This window comes from Trichomycterus rosablanca, chromosome 14 (genome assembly GCF_030014385.1).
Source record: "Trichomycterus rosablanca isolate fTriRos1 chromosome 14, fTriRos1.hap1, whole genome shotgun sequence".
NCBI classification, from domain to species: Eukaryota; Metazoa; Chordata; class Actinopteri; order Siluriformes; family Trichomycteridae; genus Trichomycterus; species Trichomycterus rosablanca.
The window spans coordinates 28,613,830-28,637,910 of NC_086001.1; the positions used below are offsets into that span (position 1 = coordinate 28,613,830).

Below are 24,081 nucleotides of genomic sequence, written 5' to 3' on the forward strand. Positions count from 1 at the left end.
GCACTGTCACCTCACAGCAAGAAGGTCCTGGGTTCGATCCCCAGGTGAAGAGCCCGGGTCCTTTCTGTGTTGAGTTGGCATGTCTTTCCCGTGTCTGCGTGGGTTTCCTCCAGGTGCTCCGGATTCCTCCCACAGTCCAAAGACATGCAAGTGAGGTGAATGTTCCTGTCATGAATGTAACCAAAGTGTAAAACATAACGTTAAAATCCTAATAAACAAAACAAAATAAACAAGCAAAACAAAAAGAAAAATCAGCATCCAGGTGACAGTATTTGTAAGTATTTAGTGAAGATTAGCATTCAGAAAAACCAAGGAGCTCATCTTTGATGGGTTGATCCTGTTTCTTCTTTCTGTTATGATCTGCCCTGTTAAAAAAGATTCTCTCTGAGGGGACAGATACACAGTCTATGTGCCATCACATGTATAAGATGTGGGTAGACTGAACACTTGGTCTCCCACCAGCTCAGTGAGCCTGCACTTCTCTGTAAAAGGGGCTTCTCATGTCCAAACTTTACTATGTTTCCTCTCATTAATTTTCCTCATATTTCCAGCATGTAATGTCTGGCTGTGTAAAGCGCTGAGTTCTCTCTCTCTCTCTCTCTCTCTCTCTCGTGGTGTATGCTGGGAGTTGGGTGAGTGTAGGGTCACAGTGGAGAAGTTGTGGAGCGTTTTTAAAATTTTTTTTCACTTTTCAAATATTTTACACGGGTGTTTCAAGTTTCACAAACATATTAAACATTTAGTTAATAATTCCGTACACACACCGAGTGGTTTTGTGAAACAACCTATTCGGGTAGCGCGATGACGGCTGCCCGGTATAGCCGAGCTCCGTCTCTCTCGCTCCGGCATGGGATTCGGTGTGTACCAGAGGTGGGAGTATCGGTAGAGCAGGTGTTGGAAGATGTAGGTGAACGGGTTGGATACGAGCATATAGTCTCGGCCTCCCGAATGAACAAAGCCGTGGTCGTGTTTCTGCAGCACGAACAGCTTGTAAACAAACTGGTGGAATCCGGTTTAAAGGTAGGCAAAATGTTTGTTTCTGTTTCCCCACTATTTTCAATAGCTACACGGGTAACCATAGCAAACTGTCCACCCTTCATCCCGAATGTGGATATAGAGCGTGAACTCTCTCGGTTCGGTAAGTTTGCGGGTCCGATTAAAATGATTCCTCTCGGCTGTAAGAACCAGGCGTTAAAACATGTACTCTCGTTTCGTCGACAAGTTTACATGTTTTTAAATGAGCCGACGCTGAACGTCTCTTTTCGGTGCACACATGACGGTAAATCCTACATGTTGTATACTAACACCGGGGATATGCGTTGTTTTGAGTGTGGCTCAGTGGGGCACATTAAGGAGGTTTGTCCGGTAAGGTCTGAGAAGCAGACCGAGACCGAAGCTGAACCTGCTGCTCACAGTAGTGATGCTGGTGTGAAGAGTCAGGGCACTATAGTGCAGCAAGCAGAGTCTGGTGATGTAACGATTAATACTGGAAGTGTAATAAACACAATTGAAACAGCATATGATAAAATTAAGGATGCTGAGGCTGGCGTACGGGTGGCTAAGAAGAGGCCAGTTGAGAACGACAGCAGTGAGGTAAAAGTTAAAGAAAGAAGTGTTGTGCAAGTTGATGAGGGAAAGGTGGAAGAGATCAGTGAGGAAAGGGTCGTAATTGAAAGCAGTGTGAAAGCTACTGTTAACAAGTCACAAACCCTAAATATAGATTGTACAGAAAAAGGTTCTATAAGTGAAGACGTTGAACTTTCAGAACCTGAGATAAACGATGAAAGTCTGGAAACTGGTAAGGATGATGACACAATGTCAATAACTTCTGACATTGCAGAATATATAGCCCACTCAACAGAGGATGATCTGTATTCACTTCAGGATATTAATACTTTTCTGGATGATACATTTAGGAAAAAAGTGAATGTCAGAGAATTCTTTACAGACGAACAAAAATTTCTTGCTTCTGTGGTGTATTGGCAAAAAAATACTAAGGTGGATAAACTAAGTATGCAAAAAAGGTACCGCTTGAGAAAATTGGCTTCTGGTATAAGGAGGGGAAAAATACCCCTCCAAAAATCAAAATCTAAATAAGGTCACTGTTAACTTCAGCACTTAATCTTTCTGTCATGGGTGATATTACTCTCCTGCTCTTCTTCAGCCTGTCCTTTTTCTTAATGGAGACTTTAAGAGTGGGTTCTCTTAACATGAATGGAGGAAGAGATCAAAATAAAAGGGTAGCCATTTTAGAGTTTCTTAAAATAAAAAAAGTTAAAATTATCTTCTTGCAGGAAACCCATACAAATGTAGATAATGAATTAGAGTGGCATAAGGGGTGGACAGGAAGCTGCTTTCTGAGTCATGGTGAAAACAATAGGGCTGGTGTGGCTACTCTTTTTTCTAAAGAATTAAATGTAAATATACAAATGTGATATTGCTAAAGGTAGATTGCTTTTAGTAAGAGCAGAAATAATGGGTTTAGAGTTTGTATTTATTAACATCTATGCACCAAATAAAGGCACAGAACGTATACAGCTTTTTAACAAACTAAAGGAAATTTTAACCAGGTATACAAATGATAATATAATAATAGAAGGAGATTGGAACTGTACTGTAGACTTCACACTGGACAGAAATGGAGAAGAACCCCATATACAGTCTAGCTTAGAACTGCTAAACATCACAAAAGATTCTAAGTTAATTTATATATGGAGAGTGAGGAATGAATCAGTCCAGCAGTGCACATGGGTGAAGTTCTTAAACTCACAGATAATTGGTGCTAGATTAGATCGATTTTATATTAGCAAACTTCTTAATAATAGAGTATTAAATGTTTTTATTAGTCCAAATGGCCTTTCTGATCATCACATGATTTCTGTTGATTTATGTCTTAAAAAACTGCAACGTTTTAACTATTATTGGCATTTTAATATGAAATTACTTCAGGACAAATTATTCTGTGTTTCTTTCTGTAGTTTCTGGGACACATGGAGGGTCAAGAAGAGGGACTTTGAAAGTTTAGCACAATGGTGGGAGGTTGGGAAAACACAAATAAGGGTGTTTTGCCAAAATTTTACTTATAATATGACAGCTGTTTTAAAAAATAAAATTAAAAAATTAGAAGAAGACATTAAAACGTTTGAAATAGATAACACCTTAAACCCCCTGAATACTATCAACATTTTAAAAGAAAAGAAACTAGAATTAAGTAGTCTTTTAAATGAAAGAGCTAAGGGGGCATTGATAAGAACAAGAATAGCATCAATTAAAGATGTACGTAGATGCCCCCACTTCCTACTTTTTTAATCTTGAACGAAAAGCTGTAAAACAAAAGCAGATGATATATCTTTGGCGAGAAGATGGCTCCATCATCTCCGACCCAGTGGAGATGAGACGGATGGCTACAGCGTTCTACACAGAACTCTATGGGACTGACAGCTGCGATCATGGCTGTATGCAGATGCTGTTCCAGGAGCTCCCTGCATTGCGGCTAGAGGACAGCAGTGAACTGGATATGGACTTGGTATTTGAGGAGCTTACTGAAGCAGTCCAGCAACTGTCAACGGGCAAGTCGCCTGGCGTGGATGGACTGCCAGCGGAGTTCTATAAACATTTTTGGAAGGAACTTGGGACAGACTTGCATGAAGTACTTCTAGAATGCATTAAAACTGGTTTGCTACCGTCCAGCAGTCAGAGGGCTGTGCTTTCACTTTTACCAAAGAAAGGAGACTTGGGGTTACTGAAAAACTGGAGGCCGGTTTCACTCATGTGTGTGGACTACAAAATTTTTTCAAAATGTTTGGCAAATAGACTAAAGAACGTTTTATGTAAGATAATTGGTATAGAACAGACTTATTGTGTGCCAAGTCGAACTATTTTTGATAATCTTTTTTTAATTCGTGATATCATTGACATATCAATAAGAGACAATCTAAATGTTGGGATTTTATCTATCGACCAAGAAAAAGCATTTGATAGAGTTGGTACCTTTTTAACGTTTTAAAAGCTTTTAGGTTTGGTAATAATTTTATATCCATGATCAAACTCCTTTATAATAATGCTGCTGTAATGCTGAAGGTGGGGAGTGGGCTCAGCTACCCTTTGCCAGTCAGGAGAGGAATAAGACAAGGCTGTCCGCTATCAGGACAGCTTTACACCCTTGTTATTGAGCCACTCCTGAACAGAATAAGGAAAAACATCAGAGGTTTTTCTTTCGCTGAGCACTCTGTAAACCTTTCAGTATCAGCATATGCGGATGATGTCAGTGTGTTTTTTAGAGAAAAAGAAGATATTTTAGATCTATGTAAATGTCTGTCTATTTTTGAAAAGGCTTCATCAGCAAGGGTTAACTGGAGTAAAAGTGAAGGACTTCTTTTAGGACAATGGGATCAAATAGAGCACTTACAACTCCCTGGGAATATACAGTGGGCGAGGGATGGTCTAAAAGTATTGGGGGTGTTTCTTGGAACCACTGATTATCAATTGAAAAACTGGGAAGGCGTGATGGATAAGGTTTCAACAAAGCTGGCTGGCTGGAAATGGTTAATGCCAGAACTTTCCTATAGAGGGAGAGTTTTAGTTACAAACAATCTGGCTGCCTCCATGCTGTGGCACAAGTTTATTGTTTTAGAACCTCCAGAGCAGTTAATACACAGAATCCAGGGCAAACTGGTAGATTTCTTTTGGTCTGGGCAACACTGGGTGCGTGCCCCAGTATTATACCTTCCTAAACAGGAAGGAGGACAGGGGCTGATCGATCTGAGAAGTCGTGTTGATTCCTTTCGTTTACAGACCATTCAGAAGTTGCTATTCACAGAACATTTAGGATGGGCAGGAATTGCTTGCGCTCTACTCAGAAAAGCAACAAACATGAACTATGATCACCAGTTATTCCTTTTAAATTTGACAGACTTAGAAATTACAAACTTGTCACCGTTTTATCAATCTGTGCTGAAAGTTTGGCGAACAACCCTCTCAATCAATAGAAAAACAATAGAACCAGGAGAATGGATTATGACAGAACCATTGTTTCATAACCCATTTCTCCCTCTTAGACTGCTGGCTTCAAGGTGTTTGAAAGAGGCTTTTGTGAGGGCAGGATGCACATTATTGGGGCATCTTAGGGAACAGGTTGGTTGGAAATCGCCAGAATCGCTTCAAATCGCAACAGGGATACGTTCCATGCGTCTGTTAAAACAGATACTGGATGAAGTGATAGCGATAGTCCCAGGAATCTGCAGAGAGGTGATAGAACAACAGCACCTGCAGATCCATACAAGGAACATGTGCTTTCCTCCCATCAGTGTTTCAGCACTGAGAGTAGGAGAGAATGAAGATGTGAACAGTATCTTGTCCTTTGATACACCCCTGTTAAGTGCGCCATCAGAGTGTCCTATAACAGGTGCAGGCATGGAAGTGGTCAGGAGTGTTTGGGCATGGCCTTTTGATGAAGGGACACTGGCATTCTCTTTATAAGCCCCCCATTGAGAAGCAGGTTGGAGATCTCCAGTGGAGACTGATCCACAAGGCCATAGCCACTAACAAACATGTAGCCCATTTCAATTCAGAGGTGAGGTCAAACTGTCCCTTTTGTGGAGCTGTTGAAACAGTTGAACATCTTTTTATTCTCTGTCCCAGACTAAGTCGTCTGTTTCAAATACTATCCAGGTGGTTTGGAGAATTTGATGAGCGCTTCTCACATCAAGCATTTATTAGTAGTGTCAAATACAATTTCAAATACTGAAAGAAAATCTGTCTCCTTAACTGTGTCTTAGGCCTCGCTAAGTTAGCGGTGTGGAAAAGCCGTAAAAACAGAATAAGGGGAGCTGGAGCTGTTAGTGCTGAGGGGATTTTAAGAGGAATGTTAGCCGCCCGGATCAGAATTGAATATACATATTTCAAACTGGTTAACAATCTTGCAGAATTCCGTACGATGTGGTGTATAGGAAAGATTTTATGTGATGTTGAATATTAAGGTTTTGAACCATAATTACAATTTTTAAGTACTAATGTTTATTTATTTATCTATCTATTTGTTTTATTTTTATTTATTTATTTATTTTCTTCCACTTTGCTTACTTAGGTAATGTAAAATTATTATGGATATGATGTCCTGAATGTTTAAATAAAGTTGTGTGAAAACCTCTCTCTCTCTCTCTCTCTCTCTCTCTCTCTCAACTCAAACTCAAACTCAAACTCAAAAGAAGCTTTATTGGCATGACAAATAAGGACATTCGTATTGCCAAAGCAAGTTACAGGGAAATATAAACAATAAAAATAAGAAAGAACAAAAATATACAGAACAGTTACATGTGCAAAAAATATAGAATAGAATAAAATATTAATAAAAACAGTGCAAAATAATAACAATAAAAAGTATAATATTTACAATAATGAGGTAGTAAAACAATCAGTTTGTGCATGTGTGTGTGTATGTGTGTATGAGACATGGTCACCCACTGTCCCTCACCTGGTGGCAGGTGTAAGTATAGAGTGCTGCTAGTGTGCAGCTCTCTCTGTGCTCCCCCAGTAGGTGGGGCAGTTTGTCGGGGTCTGGGAGGGAGGTAAAGTTGGGGATGATGTTGTTAAATTTAGGGAAGAATTGGGAGCGGACGTGGTGGTACTTGGTACACCGGGTGAGGAAGTGCAGCTCCGTCTCTACTGTACTGAGAGTGCAGTGCTGACACAACCTCTCCTCCCGGGGCAGCCAGGACCGGGTGTGTCGCCCCGTCTCCACGGCCAGGTCGTGTGCGCTCAGTCTGTACCTCGTCAGGGTGTTTCTTAATTTAGGGTCGGATACTGTGCTGAGATAATCTGCTGCACTGTAGTGTCTGTTTAGGGCCAAATAACACTGCATTTTACTTTGAGTTTTAGTTTCAGTTTCCCAATAATTCAGATATTTAGTTCGGAGTTTTTGTGTAATTTGGTTTATTCTAATTGGGTTTACAGATTTCTCTTGTTCCTGAGTCTTTATTGTGTTAGTGTGTGTTATTAGTGTGCCAGTGTGTGTTAGCAATGTGTTTGTGTGTGTTATTTGAGTGTCTGTGTGTGTTAGTGGTGTATCTGTGTGTGTTGGAGTGTCTGTGTGTGTTATTAGTGTATCGGTGTGTGTTAGTGGTGTATCTGTGTGTGTTAGTGGTGTATCTGTGTGTGTTAGTGGTGTATGGGTGCAGTGACTCAGGACCAGTTGGATGAGGGGACTGGTATGTTTGCTCAGCTCTTGGTGTTTCAGGGCTTTATAATGATAAGTTTGGGGGTCGCTCTCATTTAGATGGTTCCAGAAGTTGATGGTTCTCTCTCTCTCTCTCTCTCTCTCTCTCTCTCTCTCTCTCTCTCTCTCTCTCTGCATGCTGGGAGTGGGCGGGGCGAGTGTGAGTTTGCGAGAGCGGTGGTGTGTGTGGAAGTGAGTGAGTAATCTACACTACTTTTCTTTTTTTTTCTTTAAATTCTCACAGTCTTATTTGGGAGTTTATATTCTTTTTTCTTTATATTTCATTTACTGTGCACTGTAATCGGTAACTAGCTGAGCCTAGTCGGGGGGGAGTAATGGCGTCTCGTCGCGTGGCGGGGACGCCGTCTCTCTCTTCCCGATCAAACGGTTTCAGGTGTGTTCCACCTGTTGCCGCCTCAGTGGAAGACGTACTGATCGCGGTGGGTGAGAAAGTGGGCTGTGAGCAGATCCACTCCGCGTCCCGCATGAATAAAGCTGTGGTTGTCTTTTTGAAGGATAAACAGCTGGTCAATGAGCTGATAGTGAGTGGGATTTGGGTGCAGGAGACTTTTGTGCCGGTGTCCCCCCTTTCTACACCCGTGACGAAGGTCACCATCTCTAATGTTCCCCCGTACATGTCCCATGAACCAATAATAAAGGAGCTGAGTCGTTTTGGCAAATTTGTGGGTGAGATCAGGGACATACCACTAGGATGCAAGAAATCAGGACTAAAGCACGTCCTGTCTTTCAGGCGCCAGGTGCTCATGATTCTAAACAGCGCGGACAAAACCCTCGAGGCCTCGTTCCGTGTTTCGGATGGTGAAGGCTCGTACCTGGTCTTCGCCAGTACGGATAGTTTGAGGTGTTTTCAGTGTGGCAATGTAGGGCATAAGCGCTTTGAGTGCCCATTGAATGAACGGAGGACTGTGCAGGAGAACCGGGATTCTACCGCAGCTGAGAATGGTGGCGCCCCGGAGAGGGACGCTGCGGATACCGCTCCTGAGGATTCAGGTGAGGGATCGTCCACAGCTCCAGCTCCGGAGGCGCATTGTGGAGTTGAGGTGAGTGAGCGTTTAAAAACTAGTGTTTCAGACAGTGAGGCTGGTCAGCAGCAAGCTAGCCAGGGTGAAAGTGTGGTAGGTGCCAAGGTGAGTGGTGAGGGGGAGACCCAGGTGAGCGGTGAGGAGGGTGCTCAGGTGAGCGGTGCGGTGAGTGTGCAAGGGGGTGCTAAGGTGAGTGATAAAGAGAGTGCTCAGGAGAGTGGTGAGGGGGGTGCTCAGGTGAGTGGTGAGGAGGGTGTTCATGTAAGTGGTGAGGGGGATGCTCAGGTGAATGGTGAGGAGGGTGCTCATATAAGTGGTGAGGGGGGTGCTCAGGAAGGCCTGAGCACTGTTGGTGCCAATGCTTCAGTGCAGATGTCTGCGAGTATATGTGACGCTCAGTCAGGTCCAGTTGTGTCCCAAGAAGAGGACATGGAGGAGGACAGAATGTCTGTGGTGTCTGATTTTGGAGGTAGTCAACTTGGAAGTGAGATGCTGTACTCTGTAGATCAGATCAACTCTTTTTTGGATATGACGAAGGGAAAAACTGTGGATGTGACTGATTTTTTCCCGGATTTAGATACGTTTGTGGCTTCAGTGTTGAAGGCGCAAAGAGATGTTGGGTATGAAATTCTTTCCAAACAGAAACGGTTCCGTTTGAAAAAACACATCACTGCCATCCGAAAAGCTAAAAATGTGAGGAGTGGTTTACGGTTTGTCTCTGATCGTGAGGCTGTATAAATACAGAGCACATGGGGAGAAGTTTTATCCTGTCCTCTTTACCTGTTTTCTGCTTTATTGTTCCCTCTCTCTTTTTTCTGTTTTAATGGGGGTTTTGAGGGTGGGTACTTTAAATGTAAATGGTTTTAGAGATAGGAGTAAACAGGCCCTTTTTTCTGAACTTTTTAATTTTAAGAAATTAAATGTTTGTTTTTTACAAGAGACACACAGTGATGATAATTCAGTCTCTGAATGGGGTTTATGGTGGAAGGGGCAGGCTTATCTTAGTCATGGGACGAATGTTAGTGCAGGGGTTGCCATTCTTTTCTCTCAATTCTCTTTAGTAACTGTATTATCGGTGAATGAAGTTGTAGCAGGGCGTTTACTTGTGATTAGAGCCAAGGTTTATGATCATGTTTTTATTTTTATTAATGTGTATGCCCCTAATAGAGGATCAGAGAGAAGTGAGCTGTTTACTAAGCTAAGGCAGTTTTTACAATCTTTCTCGTCTGAAGATGTTGTTGTCTTAGGAGGTGATTGGAATTGTACCCTTGATTTTGTTAAAGACAGAAATGGAGAGGAGCCACACCCCCAGTCTGCTCGTGTTCTTACTAATATTGTTTCTGATTTTGAACTGATAGATGTGTGGCGAGAGAAACACCCCTCTGTTAGGCAGTATTCTTGGGTTAAAGTGGAGGCTAGGGGAGTGTTTGCAGCACGTCTGGACAGGTTTTATGTTTCAGACTGTGCACGTGATACAATTTCTCGATCTAGTATACAGCCCACTTCTTTTTCTGATCACCACTTATGTACTGTGGATTTTTCTTTTAATTTTCATACACCTAGACCCTGTCTGTGGTATTTTAATAAGTCACTTTTACAAGACAGAAGGTTCTGTGAAGATTTTAAGCTGTTTTGGGCTGAGTGGGTAGGAAAAAAAGGAGATTTTGATAATCTAATGCAGTGGTGGGACGTGGGGAAAGCTCAAATACGAGTTTTCTGCCAAGATTTTACTTCCTACTCTACATCCCGACTAAGAACCACTATGACTGCTTTAGAAAAGGACATTACAAGGATACATAATTCATTGATAAATCAGAATGTTCCTGATTTGCGGACGGAGCTCACCACAAAATTTCAGGAGCTGAGTGACATTCTGCATGAAAAAGCAAAGGGAGCACTGGTGAGGTCAAGGTTCCTTTCTGTGCAAGACATGGACGCTCCCACTGCTTTCTTTTTCAATCTGGAAAAGCCCTCATCTGTACATAAGACTTTGATTTCAGTGCGTAAAGAGGATGGTATGATTGCCACAGACCCAGTTGAGGTTCGGAAGCTGGCTGTAGAGTTTTATTCAGACCTGTACACTGCAGATGTTCCAGATCTGCAAAGTGCAGATGTCCTGCTTGAGGGCTTACCTCAACTGGATGAACAGTATCAACTGGAAATGGACAATGAATTGACTTTTGAGGAGGTCACTGAGGCCGTATATCAACTCACTCCTGGGAGAGCACCTGGGATAGACGGCTTACCAGTGGACTTCTACAGAAGTTTTTGGGGAGTTATAGGGAGGGACTTTTATGAGGTGTTACTGGAAAGTTCCAGTGCTGGTGTTCTTCCAATAAGCTGTCAGCGTGCTGTTTTGTCACTCATTCCAAAAAAGGGGGATCTTTGCCGACTGACGAACTGGAGACCTGTGTCTTTATTGTGTTCTGATTATAAAATTTTATCTCGTTCAATCGCAAATAGATTGAAAACTGTTTTAGACATGGTGATTAACGAAGATCAGTCCTACTGCATACCAAAAAGATCCATTTATGATAATCTGTTTTTAATTAGAGATTTATTTGATTATGCTAAACTGTCTGGATCAGATTTTGGTTTTTTATCGCTTGATCAAGAAAAAGCTTTTGATCGAGTAGATCATGGCTATCTTTTTTCAACCTTGAAGGCTTTTGGATTTGGAAATGGTTTTATCTCTTGGATCAAGCTGTTATATGCGGGGGCATCTTGTATAATAAAGGCGGGTGGGGGTCTGAGTACTCCTGTATTGGTAGGAAGGGGAATACGTCAAGGCTGCCCTTTGTCTGGACAGTTGTACTCGCTCGCTGTAGAACCTTTTTTGTGTTCACTTAGGAAAAGGTTGTCTGGTTTGCAGATTGGGAACAGCATAGTTAAGATTTCAGCATATGCTGATGACATCACAGTAGTGGTACGTCATAAACAAGACATTTTGGCATTGAAAAATGCATTACAGGTTTATGAACAGGCCACCTCCGCAAAACTAAATTGGGGTAAGACTGAGGCTCTTTGGTGTGGTTCAGAAATAAGGGGTGACTCTTTGCCACAACTTCCAGGTAGTATACAGTGGAGCAGAACTGGTCTGAAGTTTTTAGGAGTATGGTTGGGCACTGATGAAGCAAAAACAAAAAATTGGGAAAGTGTAGTGGAGAAAGTCCGTGCCAGGTTGTCCAAATGGTCTTGGTTGCTACCCCAGTTATCATATAGGGGTAGAGTTCTAGTCGCCAACAACCTTGTTGCATCTGCTTTATGGCATAAGTTCACTGTCTTGAATCCACCAAGGGGACTTATTGATGATATTCAGAGAGAGCTGGTGAATTTTTTCTGGAATGGACAACATTGGTTGAGAGCTGCAGTTTTGTACCTTCCTGTGCAAGAGGGGGGACAAGGGCTCATGGACATTCGTTCCAGAGTGGCTGCCTTGCGTTTGCAGGCTATACAACGCCTGCTGTACCATGAGCATCACAGTTGGACGGAGGTAGCCTGCGCTCTTTTGAGAACTGCTGGGCGTTTGGGCTTGGATAGACATTTGTTCTCTCTTTCACTGAAGACCATGGATTTAGGGGGCCTGACACCCTTTTACTCGGCTGCTATGGAGGCTTGGCAACTGTTTTCCTTCTCAAAGGAGTGTGATGTACCATCTGCATGGATTTTTGAAGAGCCACTGTTTTTTAACCCGGTTTTTCCATCTCTGGGCCAGATTTCAGGCTCTGTGAGAGGTCGTCTGATACAGAGTGGAATTACTAAGCTCTGCCACTTAAGGAGAGGTATGGACTGGGTACCGGTAGAACAGCTGGCAGAACGGGTCGGTTTTAGGTCTTTGCGCCTGGTTGGGCAGGTACTAGACCATTTAAAATCTGATATGTCTGCCTCTGTGTCCGAGTACCTTAGAATGACCCCTGTTGAGCAATGTCGGAGTGATGAGGCCATTTTTCCAGATATAGTGATGGACTTGGGCTGGGAGGATTGGCAGGAGGGACAGGGGACACTGCTGTCTTCCAAAATGCCTACACTGGGTGTCTTTAGCACTCTACAAAAACGGTCACTGTACATGGCTTGTGTTAAAGCTGTGCATTTTCACAACTTGCGAGACTTAAGAGAGACCAAATGGGCAGTGGTTGTTGGGGCTGGTTTTTCCCCTAAGGGTAGCTGGCGGTCCCTGTACAAAAGACCCATTCAGAAGAGGGTGGGTGACCTCCAGTGGAGGATTGTGCATGGGATCTTAGCTACCAACAGGCACGTGGCACGGATTGATCCTTCGGCTAGTGACAGCTGTCCTTTTTGTGGGGCCACTGAGTCACTTTTTCATGTCTTTTTACAGTGTTCACGTTTAGACCCCCTTTTGAATTTAATTAAGAACTGGGGAATTGGATTTGTAGGTTTTTTTGACAAAAGTTTTTTTATTTATGGGCCCAAGTACTCTGTTACAAATAGACATAAAGTGGTTCTTTTAAATTTTCTGTATGGTGCCGCAAAATTGGCAATCTGGTGCACAAGGAAGAGCAGGATCAAGGGTTGTGGTGGTACCGATCCAGTCTTGATGGTCAGAGGTTTAGTGAGAAAGCGATTATTGATTGAATTTACATATTATACCATCATGGATAATGTAGATAATTTTTTTGACGTGTGGGGGGTTGGGGGTATTTTGTGTGAACCTGGTGATCTTGGTGAGTTGGTGATGAATATCTAAATTACTGTCACTGTAATATGACTGTTTTAATCGTTGTTGTATAATTTATTTATTATTAATTTTATTTTAATTTTTTTCTCCCTTGTCTCATTGGATTTTCCTTGAGCTGGTTTTAACTGCTGGTGTTATCTGAAAATGTTGATTAAAGGTGTCTTAAAAGTCAAAAAAAGTCTCTCTCTCTCTCTCTCTCTCTCTCTCTCTCTCTCTCTCTCTCTCCTTTAGTTCAGCAGAAGTGAAACTGATCTGATCCTGTTCTGTTTGAGTGTGGATCTGTTCCGTGTTTGTAGTTTTGTTAATAATTGAAGTTGATGAACGCAGGTGAGTTTATACATTTCCACACTTCTGTACATTACTGTGTATTGTTACTTTATGTAGTTCAGATTGTTGATTTGATTTAAACACACTTGTTTTGAACAGAACACTCACGAACTAAACCAGGAAGTCTTGGACATTCGCCTGACATTCGAGTTTCTTTCGTCTCGTTCTCGGCTAATAAACATCCAAAAATAAGTGAAACTGCATTAACTGATTCTGCAGTAAACAAGGAACAAACTACAATCAAATATGTTTAAAACGTTTTTTCTGTACATTTTTATTTTCTGTTATTTTGTAAATGTGAGCTTCATCTGAGTTGAAATGATAAGGAAGTGCTAAGGGAGCGTCTACAAAGTGCATGAAGCCGAGGTGTAGTTATTACCCAGTGGCATGTACCATTCAATATAACTGTATAAAGTACTTCAGTATGGGTACAGTAACAATATATAGTGTCAACAATTCTAAAATCAATCATTTTAATATAATAAACGATGCAATAGTTACCTAGTGACATGTACCACCCACTACACTTACATTACAGAAACAAACCCTACAGTATGGGTACAGTAATAAAGAATTAAAAGTAAAAAAAAAAAAAAAAAAATTCTACAACCAAGGATGTAGTAGTTAACTTGTCACTTGTACTAGTTACTACAACCACATTATAAAAGTCCTAAAGCATGGGTACAGTAACGAATCATAAAATGTACTACAGTAAAGGTACAGCAATAATAAAATATAGAAGATTAACAAAAATTAAGAAATGCAAGTTTTGATAAGATGAAGGTTGTAGTAGTTAACTAGTGTCTTATACTACTTACTACAACAACATTGCAAATTAAAAGTCCCACAGCATGAGTACAAAAGATAATCAAAAAATTTTAAATGAACAGAAATCGAGAAAAGTAAACATAAACATGATGCTCACGAACTAAACCAGGAAATCTGAGCTGCTGTAAATAACCTGCTGTGTTTACTGGTGTTTCTGTTTACGTGTAGAAAAATGTCCAAAAATTCAGTAACTCAGGACGAGTTCAGCTGTTCAGTCTGTCTTGAAACACTGAAGGATCCAGTAACTACATCATGTGGACACAGTTTCTGTATGGTGTGTATTAATAACTGCTGGGATCTGGAGGATGATAAGGGAACATACAGCTGTCCACAGTGTAGACAAACCTTCACTCCAAGACCTGTTTTGAGAAGAAGCACAATTCTGGCTGGAGTTGTGGAGAAACTAAGGAAAACAGAACTTCAAGCTCCACATCCTGGTCACTGTTTTGCTGGATCTGAAGATGTGGAGTGTGATTCCTGCACTGGGAAAAAATCCAAAGCTGTTAAATCCTGTCTGGTGTGTTTGGCCTCTTTGTGTGAAACTCACCTTCAGCCTCACTATGAATCTTCTGCTTATAAGAATCACAAGCTGGTTAAAGCCTCCAGACGACTCCAGGATCAGATCTGCTCTCAGCATAATAAACTGCTGGAGGTTTACTGTCGTACTGATCAGCAGTGTATCTGCCTGATGTGTACCATGGATGATCATAAAGGACATGATACAATATCAGCTGCAGCAGAAAGAACTGAGAAACAGGTAAAAATATTACACAGCTCTCTTTAACAAGTAACAACTCATTATCATTTACACTGACGTTGTTTATGTGGTGCTCGTACACAATACAAGTAAATTCTGAATTGTTATTCTGTGTAGAAGCAGCTGCTGGAGATCCAGAGAAAATTCCAGGAGAAAATCCAGAACAGAGAGAAGGAACTTTGTGAGCTGATAAATGCTATGGAGTCTCACAAGGTAAGTTTTATCAACAAAAAGCTCTCAGGATCAGTCCGACTCGCCTCCATTAAACCAATCTCCATTAAAAATGAGATATTTTATATCTCAGGTAACTTTGTAAACATAAACAAACATTTTTGTTCATTTTTGTTCAAAAAATCTTCACATTCTGCCTGGTTAGTTGGTGATTAATGCTGTACAACAATTTTAAGGTTGTGCTAATAATGATAAGGGTGATAAGATCAGATTAGGGCTTTGACTGAGCCACCCAAGAATATTATTGATTGTTGTTATTGACTTATTGATAGTTGTTATTGATTATTGACTTGAGAAGATCACTAAATTGAATCCCAGTCCTGTCCCGGCTGGTGTTTCCTGATACTCAAAAGTATTTCTGTAACAATATGCTACCACCAGCACATTTCACAGTATATATGGTGTTTTTGCGTATTATTAGATTTAATCCACACATATAATTTTGAATTAAGGACATACAGGAGCAGGTGTGTTCTGTGAGGAAATATAACATGCTGATAAATGCAGTAAAAACTAAAGTGATGATGAACACTGAAGAAGTGCTGGAGTTTAAGGTGGAAGGTAGAAGACTGGAACTCTTTCTTATATTTGGGAAGTAGAGTATCAAGTACTGCATCATGTGGACATGATGATGATGGTAACATTTTCAAGGGTATGAAAAGTCAAGCCATTAGCACCATCACCAAGCTATGAGATGAAAGTCTTAGTCTGGCCAGTAGCTACATATGAATGTGAAGGATGGACAAATATCTGAGTGAGAAACGTTTCCTCTTTCTGAATCTTCTAACAGTGTTCTGCACAGACAGCAGTGAAAAACATTGAGAGGATCTGTACTGAACTAATCAACTCAATTAACAGAAGATGCTCTGAGCTAAAAGATCTGATCAGAGATCGAGAGACAGCAGAAGTAAGTCGAGCTGAAAAAGTCCTGAAGCAGGTGGAGGAGCAGATTGTAGAGCTGAAGAGGAAAGATGCTGAACTGGAACAGCTTTCACACACAGAGGATCCCGTCCATTTCCTCCAGGTAACATTTACATTTTCAGCAGACACTTTTATCCAAAGCGACTTACACAATGACCTGAACACAATGAGCAATTGAGGGTTAAGGGCCTTGCTCAGGGACCCAACAGTGGCAACTTGGTGGTGGCCGCGGGGCTTGAACCAGTAACCTTCTGCTTACTAGCCCAGTACTGGCCTCAGTGATTTTTAACAGAATTATTTTTAACAGAACTAAAAATAATTATATTATTGCTGCACCAGTCCAAGTAATAAATTACAGCGGTACCTTGTAACTTGACGTCCCCTTAACTAAAAATCTTTAAAACCTGATGCCTTTTGTTGAAAGATTTGTTCCCTTAAACTTGATTATTGTTAGCATTCATTCAAACATGTTGGGGAGAGCCGGAAATGCAACAAAAACCACATCACAAGCAAAGCATCCTCTCCTGTCTTCCCTGAGGTCTCCTTTTTATAGGCATCTTCACATGGTGGTAACTTTTGCGCATGTTCATGCATCTTCCACAAATCTGTAAAATAGGGAAACCCCACCTACACAAAACACATTATGACCCATAAAGTCGTAACACTTGGGGTTCTGAAAAATTGTGAGAATCAGAATCAGCTTTTCTAAGAGATCATGAAATACTGTTAATGTTATTAGGAGAAACATCACTCTGTGCTTCATGTCTGTTGTCCATCATTTGTGATTCATCATCATCTTGTTGTTTCTCTGTGAACATTATTTATCTGGATGTAGAATTTTCACTCTCTCTCGGCTCCTGCTGGATCTGCAGAATCAGCCACCATCACAATCAGTCCTTTCCTCTCATTTGATGATGTTACAAAGTCTGTATCTCAGCTGAGAGAGAAAGTAGAAGAATTCTGGAAAGATCAGTGTGAGAAGATACCAGATGAAGGTGAGTTTAAGCCCTCAGTGTTCCATTGTCTCCAAAATGCTTCAGTACTCAAACATCAAACAAAACAATCAAATCCACCAACATGAACATTTAACAACATCATTCATTTACTCATCAACCCAGTACTGGTCATGGTGAATGAAATACACTCACACTTGGTCAATTACCCAGACTTAATGTCAATTTAGACAAACACTGGGAGAACAAGCCAAACTTTTTACTGGCTTTACCTGCAACAGTTTCTGGTGTAAATATGTATTAACTGTGATTAGTGATTGTACTGTTACTCTTTCTGCAGTGAAGAAAGTCCGGATTACTTCACCTATTAGAGAAGATTTTCTACAATGTAAGTTCTTCACGAGCACACAAACATACACAGTGCAGTGAAAAAGTATTTTCACCCCCCAGTTATCTGTTATTTTACATATTTGTTACACGTTACTAGTTAAGATGCTACAGCAGCTCAGTTTGGTTCAAGTCCAGATTTGATTAAGTCCAAAACCTAAACTTTATTTCCTCAGATTTATTTTAACAAAGATCTGCTCTTGTTATTGGTGTTTAATCTTTAAATCATGGACTGATGACCAGATGTTCTTCTTTAGCCCTAAAACACCATCACACTACCACCACCATGACTGACTGTTAGTAAGATGTTTTTATTGTAAAATGCTGTTTTAACTTCATTGCAAGTATAAGAATTCTGACTCATCAGTTCACAGAACATCATCACCAAAATGCTTGAGGGTCATTAAGGATCTTATATTGGTAAATGAGAGGCGAGGCTTTATGTTCCTCTTAGTTAACAGTGATTTTACTACTTGACTCTCCCATGGACTTAATTTGTGCTCAGTTTCCTTCTAATACTGGAATCATTAAATCAGATCTAAATTGAGGACAGCAGGTCCTGCGGTTTCCTAAATGTTTGTCTGGGTTCTTGTATATTTTCCTTGATGAGACGTTGATGAGCTCTTGAAGCAATCTTAACTGTTCCAGATGTCATTTGGAGATCATGGCTCTTACTGTGGTTCGCTGAAGTACTAAAACCTTAGAATGGGCTTTGTAACTTTTTCCAGACTGATATATTGCAATTACTTTTTTATCTGTTTTTGAATTTGTTTGGACAGTGGTGACATCGTTCTGACAGTGATCATGCCTCAGATTAGGGACATTTTGAGTCCCTGCCAAAGACCACGGTTCCATGTACTCTTCTTCAATAGTTATTTAAAATCACCAAGAACTTCAGAGGCCATGAAGTTAAAACAAGTAAAACAATCATTTAAACTGCTGTCTGTATATTTATGATCCAGGAGATTTTATGAGTCTCAATCATTCAGTCACAGAAACCACTGAAATACACACACACACACACACACACACTAACATAAACCAACACACATTCACACAGTTACAGAGACACACCCACTCACATACATGCTTATACACATTTACACGTGTGCGCGCACACTGAAACACTGAAACACACAATTCAAAAAGCTTTATTAGCATTACTGTGTGTGTGTTTGTTGTTGGATTGTGTGTTGCTGGTGTGTGTCTGTGTACTGTTTGTGAATGTGTTGTGTTTGTGTAATGTATGTGTGTGTTTGTGTAGTGTTTGTGTGTTTGTGTAGCATTTATGTGTGTTTGAGTATTATCTGTGTGTATGTGTAGTGTCTGTGTGTATATGTGCAGTGTTTGTGTAATGTATGTGTGTGTTTGTGTAGCATTTGTGTGTGTTTGAGTATTATCTGTGTGTATGTGTAGTGTGTGTAATGTATGTGTTTGTGTATTTTTGTGTAGTTGTTCATGTGTTTGTGTAGCATTTGTTTTTGTGTTTGTGTAATTGTGCAGTGTCTGTATGCATGTTTAGTGACTGCATGTATGTGTAGTGTTTATGAGTTTGTGTTGCATTTGTGTGCTTGAGTAGTATTTGTATGTGTAGTGTCTGTGTATTTGTGTTCGTGTTGTGTTTGTGTAGCGTTTGTATTGTGTGATTGTGCATTGTTTGTGTGATTGTGTAGAGTTTGTGTGATTGTCCAGTGTTTGTGTGTATGTGTAGAGTTTGTGTGATTGTGCAGTGTTTGTGTGTATGTGTAGAGTTTGTGTGTATGTGTAGAGATTGTGTGATTGTACAGTGTTTGTGTGTATGTGTAGAGTTTGTGTGATTGTGTAGAGATTGTGTGATTGTACAGTGTTTGTGTGTATGTGTAGAGTTTGTGTGATTGTGCAGTGTTTGTGTGATTGTGTAGTGTTTGTGTAATGTATGTGTGAGTTTGTGTATATGTGTGGGGTTTGTGTAATTGTGTAGTGTTTGTCTAATGTGTGTGATTGTGCAGTGTTTGTGTGTATGTGTAGAGTTTGTGTGATTGTACAGTGTTTGTGTGTATGTGTAGAGTTTGTGTGATTGTACAGTGTTTGTGTGTGTGTGTTTGTTTAGTCACACTCTCTCTCTCACACACACTGTACACACACACTGTACACACACACACACACACACACTGTACACACACACACACACACTGTACACACACAGTGTACACACACACACACACACACACACTGTACACACACACACACACACACTGTACACACACAGTGTACACACACACACACACACACACACTGTACACACACACACTGTACACACACACATACACTGTACACACACATAGTGTACACACACACACACACACACACACACTCTCTCTCTCTCTTCTATGTTAATTGGTTTATTTTGTGTTTCCTCTCCAGATGTTTGTCGGTTCACACTGGATCCAAACACAGTAAATAAAAACCTCCGTCTGTCTGAGGAGAACAAAGTGGTGACCTGCAGTAGAACATTACAGTCGTATCCTGATCATCCAGATAGATTTGATTGTTGGCCTCAGGTTCTGTGTAAAGAGAGTGTGAGTGGACGCTGTTACTGGGAGGTTGAGTGGAGTGGGAATTATGGGGTTTATATAGCAGTGTCATATAAAAGCATCAGCAGGAAGGGAGATGGTGGTGAGTGTTTGTTTGGATGTAATGATCAGTCCTGGAGATTAGAGTGTTCTCCATTCGGATTTCTATTCAGGCCCAATAACAAAGAGACTAAAATTCCCATAATGCCGAGTTCCTCTAGAATAGGAGTGTATGTGGATTATGAAGCAGGAACTCTGTCCTTCTACAGCGTCTCTGATACAATGAAGCTCCTCCACAGAGTTCAGACCACGTTCACTCAGCTCCTCTACCCGGGGTTTTTTCTTTATCCAGGGTCAGAAGTGAAACTGTCAGATTTAACAAATTAAATGTAAAATTTACGTGAAAGTCTAACATTAAACTGTTTGAGTGATTTTAGAATCTGTGAGGCAGTGATACATTTATGAAGATTTTCTTTTTCAATTTATTAACCACCATTTATTCAGTGCTGTGAAAAAGTATTTACCCCCTTTATTAACGGAAGGCGCCGCAGAGGTGGCTGCCTGTTGCAACAGCTCCTGCTCACGTTTGAGTTTTTTCTTACTTTTTTCCTTACTTTTAAGTACTTAAGTTTTACTTTTTGTTAGTTAAGTGTTTGTACTTGTTTTTATGCACAATGGACACCAAACTGGTGCTTGTTTTGGTTTTTGCACTACTATTTTTGCTGTTTACGACTGTGTCTGGAGATCCCGTGCGGAGCCACGCTCCTATTGTTTACACCAGGGATCAGCTGTTAGCGCTTAGCAACACAGCTGTGCTACCGCATGAGAGGCATGACATCCCCCGCGAGCTGAGGAGGAGGAAGCGGGGGAAACGGGCTGGAGCTCGGTGTCGGGATAGAAGGAGACGTTATAAACCGGTTCTTCCTTCCATCATTATGGGGAATGTAAGATATCTCACCAATAAGATGGACGAGCTGACGGCGCTAACGCTGCATCAGAGGGAGTATCGGGAATGTAGCGTCATGGTGTTTACAGAGTCATGGCTCAACGCGCTCATTCCGGACACGCTCGTATCTCTGGATGGCTTTCACCTCATCCGAGCGGACAGGACAACGGAGAGCGGTAAGAGGAAGGGAGGAGGACTGGCAGTATTTGTGAATGAAATATGGTGTAACTCTGGACACATCGCTATTAAGCAACAAATCTGCTGTAAAAACATTGAACTGTTAGCCGTTAGCATGAGACCGTACTATCTCCCGAGGGAATTCTCGCATGTTATCGCGATAGCTGCGTATGTCCCGCCCTCTGTCCACCTTCACACAATATGTAACCTGCCACACTAGAGACAATAAAATACTGGACTTGTTTTATGCCAACACAAAGGAGGCTTATAACTCATCACCTCTCCCTCCCCTTGGAAGATCTGATCACAATCTGGTTCATCTTCTGCCTGTGTACAAACCCCTTGTGCACAGAGAACCAGCAGTCACACGCACAGTGAAGAAATGGTCTAAGGAGACTGAAGAGGCTCTGAAGGACTGTTTTGAAACAACAGTGTGGGAAGAACTGTGTGAGCCTAATGGGGAGGACATTGACAGTCTCACTCATTGCATTACGGATTATGTCAACTTCTGTGTGGAGAACACTGTCCCCACCAAGACTGTTTGGTGTTTCTCCAACAATAAGCCGTGGATAAATCCTGACATAAAGGCTTTCCTAAAAAGGAAAAAGAGGGCCTTCAGATCGGGCGATAAGGATGAGCTGAAAGCTGTGCAGAGAGAACTGAGAAGGAAGATCAGGGAGGGGAAAGCCGGCTACAGGAGGAAGTTGGAAGAAGAACTACAGCAGAACAATGTCAGCGGAGTTTGGAAAGGCCTTAAAACCATCTCTGGCCACAAGAAGCCCGACTCCCAGGTGGTGGGGGACCAGAAGTGGGTGAATGAACTCAATTTGTTCTTCAATAGATTTGATCACTCACCTGTCCCTCCCCCTACACAGACATTACGGCTGAATCCCCCTTCTGTGGCACCACCAACTTGCTGCCCTCCCCCGTCGTCTCTCACACTCACGCCCTTATCACCACCACCCCCCACTGGTTCATCTGCTAGCAACTTTAACTTCCCATTCACGCACTTCAACACCCAGCCCCCATGCTCCAATCTGTCCTTCACAACAGCCCAGGTGAGGAATGAGCTGAGGAAAATCAAGGTGAAGAAAGCTGCAGGTCCAGATGGCATCAGTGCCAGGCTCCTCAAGTCCTGTGCAGATCAGCTGTGCGGGGTAGTCGAGCACATGTTCAACTTGAGTCTGAAGCTGGGAAGAGTACCACAGCTGTGGAAAACATCTTGTGTGGTACCTGTGCCGAAAACACAGCACCCAAAGGACCTCGACAGCTACACAGTTGATGAAATCACTGTAGAGGCTGGTCCTTACCCATCTCCGCCCTCTGGTGAGCCCATTCATGGACCCTCTTTAGTTTGCCTACCAACCTGGCGTCGGGGTGGATGATGCCATCATCTCTCTGTTACACAGAGCTCTTTTTCAGCTGGAGAAACCTGGGAGCACTGTGAGAATCACCTTCTTCGATTTCTCCAGTGCTTTTAACACCATACAACCGGGGCTCCTGAAGGACAAACTGGATCTTGTTGGAGTGGACAGTCACCTGTCCAACTGGATACTGGACTACCTCACTAACCGACCACAGTATGTGAGGGCACGGGACTGTGTGTCTGATATGGTGGTCAGCAGCACAGGGGCCCCTCAGGGAACGGTCTTGGCACCGTTTCTCTTCACCCTGTACACGGCTGACTTCATGTATAGCTCACCGGACTGTCACCTCCAGAAGTTCTCTGACGACTCAGCGATTGTCGGACTCATAAACAATGACGAGGACAGTGAGTACAGAGGACTGATTCAGGACTTCGTGGACTGGTGTCTGCAGAACCACCTCCAGTTAAACGTGGGAAAGACCAAAGAGCTGGTGGTGGATTTCCGCAGGTGCAGATCCACTTTACCATCAGTGAACATCCAGGGAATGGACATTGAGAGAGTGGACTCTTATAAGTACCTGGGTGTTCATCTAAATAACAAACTGGACTGGTCAGCTAACACTACTGCACTTTATAAAAAAGGTCAGAGCAGACTCTACCTGCTTAGGCGACTGAGGTCATTTGGAGTGCGGGGGGCACTCCTGAGGACTTTCTTTGACACAGTGGTGGCATCAGCCATCTTTTATGGAGTGCACTGTAAAAAACAAATTGTTGAGAAAACTCAAAATATTAAAGCAACATGATGCACTAAGATTTTTTAGTTATCTCAACAACTGCACTGAAGTCATTCTTACTAATATTTGCTTGTTTAGCCAACTTAGATTTGCTTGTATAAGCAACACTGATTATTTAGTTCAGGCTATTAAGAACGTAATGTTCTGATAACTACAAAATTCCTGTTCAGTTTTTGAGTTCATTGAACTATAAATGCCCTGTTTGCAAAACAAGAAATTCTAACTTGACTGAAAAAATTAAGTTGTTGGCAGAACTCAAAATTTTAAGGCAACATGATGCATCACGATTTTTACATTGGCCTTACTAAAATTCTATTGTTTAGCCGACTTACTTTCTTTACTCAACCGGTACTTACTTCTATTTGCCAAATCCTATCCTAAATTACCACATCCTTCACATGCTGTAAAACATATACTATAGTAAGACATTAAGCACAAGTTAACAACAAGAAAATACAAGATTGCATTACTTTATTCCAACCAGTACCTGACACAATCAAGATACAGTCTGAATATAACATAGCATTACACATTCAGTATATAAATGTAATAAAATCCTCAACCATTAACACTGAAACACCTGCAATAAAAATCAAATCTCAGTGATCCAAAAACAAAAGATCTTCACATGCTAAATTATGAAAACAAATTCCAGTGGAGGACGGTAGTGAATACGTATGGGCTGAGTCTTGGAACTTACTACTGACTATTTAACCAGAAAAAAAAATAAAAAAACTGTTTAAACAAATTGGAAAAAATACATCTCATGCTGTATTTTTACACCTGCTGAAATGCCCCCAAGTACGGAGCCCCTAAGGTGACATCCCCTAAAAAAAAAAATAACGCGTTCCCACGACTTAGTAACGCGTGGCCACGACTTACTTAACGCG

The 24,081-nt window shown here is 41.5% G+C and overlaps 1 protein-coding gene and 1 pseudogene across 2 annotated transcripts; both read left to right on the plus strand.

The window, feature by feature from the left end:
- Window positions 1–24,081, plus strand: part of LOC134326773 (zinc finger protein 208-like) — a 92,977-nt pseudogene that overhangs the window by 40,580 nt on the left and 28,316 nt on the right.
- Window positions 14,280–20,333, plus strand: LOC134326779 (E3 ubiquitin/ISG15 ligase TRIM25-like). Of its 2 annotated transcripts, none has more exons than XM_063008933.1 (6): window positions 14,280–14,864; window positions 14,982–15,077; window positions 15,886–16,119; window positions 16,852–17,038; window positions 17,319–17,357; window positions 19,760–20,333. In XM_063008933.1, exons 1-6 carry the CDS (start codon window positions 14,280–14,282, stop codon window positions 20,293–20,295), a joined length of 1,677 nt encoding a protein of 558 aa, XP_062865003.1. In that variant the 3' UTR covers window positions 20,296–20,333. The 2 variants fall into 2 exon arrangements, with proteins under 2 accessions (XP_062865003.1, XP_062865002.1); XM_063008932.1 differs by having other exon boundaries at window positions 16,852–17,011; window positions 17,310–17,357.

Excerpts from the sequence above, each read along its gene's own strand:
- LOC134326779 (XM_063008933.1), top strand. The coding sequence starts at position 14,280 with ATGTCCAAAAATTCAGTAACTCAGGACGAGTTCAGCTGTTCAGTCTGT. Across the intron at positions 16,120-16,851 it reads ATCCCGTCCATTTCCTCCAG|AATTTTCACTCTCTCTCGGC; the intron begins GTAACATTTACA and ends ATCTGGATGTAG. Across the intron at positions 17,039-17,318 it reads TAAGCCCTCAGTGTTCCATT|TCCGGATTACTTCACCTATT; the intron begins GTCTCCAAAATG and ends CAGTGAAGAAAG.